Source organism: Austrofundulus limnaeus, unplaced genomic scaffold (assembly GCF_001266775.1).
Source record: "Austrofundulus limnaeus strain Quisiro unplaced genomic scaffold, Austrofundulus_limnaeus-1.0 Scaffold274, whole genome shotgun sequence".
NCBI lineage: Eukaryota > Metazoa > Chordata > Actinopteri > Cyprinodontiformes > Rivulidae > Austrofundulus > Austrofundulus limnaeus.
In genome coordinates, this window is record NW_013952676.1 from 524592 (window position 1) to 528655 (window position 4064).

At 38.8% G+C, this 4064-nt stretch overlaps 1 protein-coding gene across 1 annotated transcript in view; it reads left to right on the forward strand.

Moving 5' to 3' along the window:
• carm1 (coactivator-associated arginine methyltransferase 1) overlaps positions 1 to 4064 on the forward strand; it is a 39072-nt gene that overhangs the window by 19063 nt on the left and 15945 nt on the right. Inside the window, exons 8-12 of the mRNA XM_014020970.1 lie at positions 519 to 600; positions 749 to 834; positions 909 to 998; positions 1075 to 1212; positions 1824 to 1913. Coding sequence (XP_013876424.1) covers positions 519 to 600; positions 749 to 834; positions 909 to 998; positions 1075 to 1212; positions 1824 to 1913 — 486 coding nt within the window. The remainder of the gene's footprint in view (positions 1 to 518; positions 601 to 748; positions 835 to 908; positions 999 to 1074; positions 1213 to 1823; positions 1914 to 4064) is intronic.

A 4064-nucleotide genomic window follows, 5' to 3' on the forward strand; every position in this document is an offset into this window, starting at 1 on the left:
GAACTGTCCAGTGATTATTTTACTGATATGTATAAAGACTGCAAAGGCTGAAAAATCTTTGTCTGTATGAAATTGGAGGTAGTTTGAGGATTAAATTTTTTATGGTTTTTAAGCTCAAAAAAGGGGGGTCGTATTATACATGAGATCGTATAATACACGAATAAATACGGTAGTAGCAACGCGTTCCTGATTACTTCTCTCCATTGTCCTGAGATGTGTAGTCCCTGTGAGTTTGTGACTTTACTTCCTGTTTACTACTACCATGTGTAACTTCAACATTTGATGCACATTTTTTTTGGCGACATTTTAAAAGTCGCTCAAAATGCTCATTAAAATTGGATGAAAGCACGGTTACTGTCCGTTTTAAACAGCAACGCTCTTTTCCTGACAAATTTAAAGAATAACTCTTCTCCCTGGGTAACCACAGAAATGCCAGGTCTTCCTCCTCCATCACCTGAAAATAAACATCCACTCAGGGCAACACTGATCTAAACCTGCCTGTGTCTGTTTGCTCTCAGGTATCAGCCCTCCTTCCATGGTGTGGACCTCTCTGCCCTGCGGGGGGCTGCAGTGGACGAGTATTTCCGCCAGCCGATTGTGGTACTTTCACTATTTCAATTGGCCTTCATTACGTTTTAACACAACACAGCGCAGCTAATGAAGTCATTGTGTTTCTGTTTCACTTTTGTGTATTATAAAGCTCTTTGTTGTGTAAAAGTTTGTGCTGGTTCTGTGTTTTCTCCTGCAGGACACGTTTGATATCCGTATCCTGATGGCCAAATCAGTCAAATACACAGTGAACTTCTTAGAGGCCAAAGAGGAAGATCTCTACAGGTGTGTGTGTACCGTTGTAATTTTGCACGTGTGGTGGCGTATTCTCGTTAATGTGTGTTTGTTTCTGCTTGTAGGATAGAGATTCCTTTTAAGTTCCACATGATGCACTCAGGCCTGGTGCACGGCCTGGCCTTCTGGTTTGACGTGGCGTTTATGGGATCAGTGTAAGTCAGCTGATAGAAAGGCGACAGGGTTGAACTGAAGACAGATGAGTGACTCGTGTCTCTTCCCTCCATGCAGGATGACCGTATGGCTGTCCACAGCACCCACAGAGCCACTGACCCACTGGTACCAGGTCCGCTGTCTGCTGCAGTCTCCCCTCTTTGCCAAGGCTGGGGACACTCTATCTGGCACTGCACTGCTGGTGGCCAACAAGAGGTACCATCTTTATTTCCTGCTTCACTCAAACACTGACTTTACAAGTTACACTTTGATGGAAACAGGAAGTGAGCTGTCTTTGAATGAGACTATAGAAAGTGTGCGTGAGTGTTTCTCCTTGGGTCGGCCAATAGATTTATTTAAACATTTTTTTTGTGGGGGTGAACCCCATCTGGAGTTTTTTGAGAGTCTCCAGTCATAAAACTTTTAATTTTGCTTGTGCACAAAACCGGTTTTTGTGTTTTTTGTTTTTTTACTTTTATTAAACCAGATAAAAATCAGACTACAGCAGCCCTAACAACCTGCCAACGAGGACTTGTGTTTGGTTGAGTCTGCATGAGTCGGCCACAGTCAAAAAACGCATTTACAATGGATTTCAATGGGTTAACACTCCTCAACCCCCTCAAATTCTAATTATTTTTAATATTTGTCAGGAACCATTATGTTTAGTAGCAGYGCCAATAAATAAATAAAAGCACAAACAAAAGTAAATGTGAGGCTGTTTTTTCTCCCAGGAGAGCATCTGAGAGTTAAAATTTTCAAACATGAGCAGAATCTGGTCCTGGTCCTGCTACTAAATGATAAAATATTATTCTTGTGATTTCTCACAGACAAAGCTACGACATCAGTATAGTTGCCCAGGTGGACCAGACAGGATCAAAGTCCAGTAACCTTCTGGACTTGAAGAACCCCTTTTTCAGGTGAGTTTAGTTCTTAATGAAYCCAGTATTTCTTTAAGGAAGTGTTCAGTGTTACACCTGCATACTTGTACTGATTTTACTGTCAGCACATCTGGTCTGTTTGTGGATCTGGTGTAAAACTGCTGACTGCACTCTTCATTTCTCACTCACACTCAGAGTTGGTTCATGTTTTCTTCTTGGTTTTTTTAAAATGTTTTTAAAATCTTTTACTAATCTTGTGCAACATAGATCTGCTACTGGACGCCTTGAATTTCTCTCTGGGATTAACGTATCTCTACCTCATCTGTCTCTATCATCCCTACCTTTCATGCCATAGTTTTAAACAAACATGTGATCGCTTGTTGCTCAGAGTATGTGTTGGGGTTGACTCTCAGCTACTACCACTCTAGAGTTTAGCTCAGTATTTGAAAAACTGACTGACTTACCGACATTTTATTTTGGCTGCCATCTTGAGTTGAGTTGACTCAAAAAGGTAATTAGTTGTAGATATTCATCCAGTGTAGGGCTGGATGAAATTGTTTAAAAGGTATCCAGATTAGGGCTGCAGCTAACAATTGTTTTATTAATCAGATAAAAAAAAATGCCAGGTTCTGCAGTGACTACTTGAGCTTATTTTAAAATGAAAACAATGATTTAATATTGTAAAGGGGTAATCTACACTTCCTGATGACCCTGCTACAATCAAAATAAAATTCATTTCAGTGTTTCCCCTAGGAAATTGGTCTTGGGGGCTGGGGGCTACTTGTTTTATAAAAACTTAAATTTACGCGAATCACCTTCAATTATGGTAATAAATTCACACATACATGAATATTTAATTGCCTAACTACATCCTAAAGTTGAGGACTCCTCATGATAATTATCAATAATAATTTATCATAGAAAATTGTTATTGATGATGAGTGATTAGAACTGTGTGCAGCAGATGATCTGAGTCCAGATTTCTCAGTTTGAAAACCTTTTGGAGCTCTTCTGTGTGACTCTAGGTGTGACTGGGAGTGTGGATAGTTGTCTTTTTGTCTGCATCTTTGTGATGGACTGGAGACTTGTCCATGTGTCTCCTGCTTTCATCCAAAGGGCATGTAAAAAAGTTATTTTTTATAATGGCCATTTAACCAAAACGTTCTGAAAATAAAGTATTCTAAAATGTCTAGTATTCTAAAATGCATAGATTAGGGCCAAGACCCAGGTTAATGTCCAAAGTAATTAATGTTGTAAAACTGTTTAAAATTGTTTTTTTTTTTACGGAGCACTCATTCAACATCAAACTAAGAAAGAAGGGTAACAGACAAAGCTCCTCCTGGAAAATTGTCTGTTGCTGCATTGGAATCTGATCAGCACTAATATTTCCAAGCGTAAGACAACCTTTCCGAAGACACATTGTTTGTTAAAAAAAATCAAGTCCTTTTTGTTTTAGACATTTTCTTTTGTATTTTTCAATGTGATCCCAAAACAAATCCCAGGAAAACTAGGCATCAACATGGACCCTGTGACAAACATTTCATAAAGTAGCAAATAAATTGTCACGCTCCGAGACAGCACTGGTCCATTGAAACAGGATTTCCATTTGACGTTGAAATCACACTGAGAACAGATAGCACTTTTCTGTCCATCTAGGACACTCAAAGTGCTTCACACTACAATCAATGTCCTCATTTACCCATTCACACAGCACTCTATTAGGTCTAGGGTTGGGCAATATTAGCAAAAAAATTAATCACGATTAATTATGATATTTACCTGATAACGATTAATTTGACGATTAATCACCTGGAGTCCCTGGACACCCTTATGTCCTAGTCACATGACCAATCTAGTGGGAACGATTTGCTCTTCAAAAAAATCTGTTCCAAATTGTGTCAAAATTACAGACTTCAGGCTGTACATCTAATTTTAAATTGTGTTGATAGATAAATAAATTACAGAAATTTTGTTCAAGGGCCAATATTATGCGTTTCTCAAGCATACATTTAAATACAATGCCATAATGAAGTATATATCACCTTAAGTTTATTTTCTATTTAAACACAAAAACAGCATTTTAATAACAACTAATCTTCTCATCACTTCCTCCTCTAAACGCCTTGAAATTGGCATCTGTCTCTTTAAGGACCTCCTTCTGCTTCAGTTCCGTCCCGTTCGGGGGTGGGT